Source organism: Wasmannia auropunctata, unplaced genomic scaffold (genome assembly GCF_000956235.1).
Source record: "Wasmannia auropunctata unplaced genomic scaffold, wasmannia.A_1.0 LD277282.1, whole genome shotgun sequence".
Lineage (NCBI taxonomy): Eukaryota > Metazoa > Arthropoda > Insecta > Hymenoptera > Formicidae > Wasmannia > Wasmannia auropunctata.
Genome location: NW_012085608.1, coordinates 1 through 681, shown reverse-complemented (window position 1 = coordinate 681; position 681 = coordinate 1). Strand labels below are relative to the sequence as shown.

The 681-nt window shown below is 39.5% G+C and overlaps 1 protein-coding gene across 1 annotated transcript; it reads right to left on the bottom strand.

Moving 5' to 3' along the window:
- Nucleotides 1-37: 37 nt before the first annotated feature.
- Nucleotides 38-537, bottom strand: LOC105461812 (WAP four-disulfide core domain protein 5-like; the record flags this gene model as incomplete). Its single annotated transcript, XM_011708315.1, has 2 exons — nucleotides 38-229; nucleotides 322-537. Coding segments are annotated over 2 exons (408 nt in total), but the record flags the coding sequence as incomplete, so codon positions are not given.
- Between the last annotated feature and the right edge of the window lie 144 nt (nucleotides 538-681).

Sequence of the window (681 nt, the reverse complement as noted above, 5' to 3'; positions counted from 1 at the left end):
GAGAAACGCTTCAATTTATAATTTAAATTCTATTTACCTCTTATGCATTCTATATAAGCATTGCCGGTAAAGTCCTGAGAACAGAAGCAGATACCAGTGTGAGATGTGGATTTGCATTGCGCGTTAAAACCGCACTGAGTTGTCAAACAGGCATCTACGCATTTTCCGTCCAGACACGTCTCGTGATTGGCGCAATCTTGATCTAAATGACATTGTACGTCGACCAACACTGCAATGCATCCATAGGCAATTAAAAAAAAACCATTGAATTATAATACGAAATATTATATATGCCGATGCAGTTTATAAAATGACACGTACCAATCTGCTTGCACTGGCCGTTAATATCAGTGATTGTATTCGGTGGACACAAGCAGATCATCGTACGAAGCGGTTCTGTGTTCAGGACTCTGCACTCCTGTTCACTGGTACACATACCAGCAGACACGCACGGGTCTTGACATTTGTTGTTAATACAAGCGAGATTCAATGGGCAATCGCTATCCTGTATGCATTCCGGCTCAATGGAAGGTTCACCTACGAATCATATAAATGTATCACACGGGACTTCTTGAAATCGTCCATTTTAGTAGATCAATTTAAAATCAACTCTTCTTCGAAAATGATAAATGAAATTAATAACATTTCAAGAATCAACATAAGATCGGAAGAGCACACGTC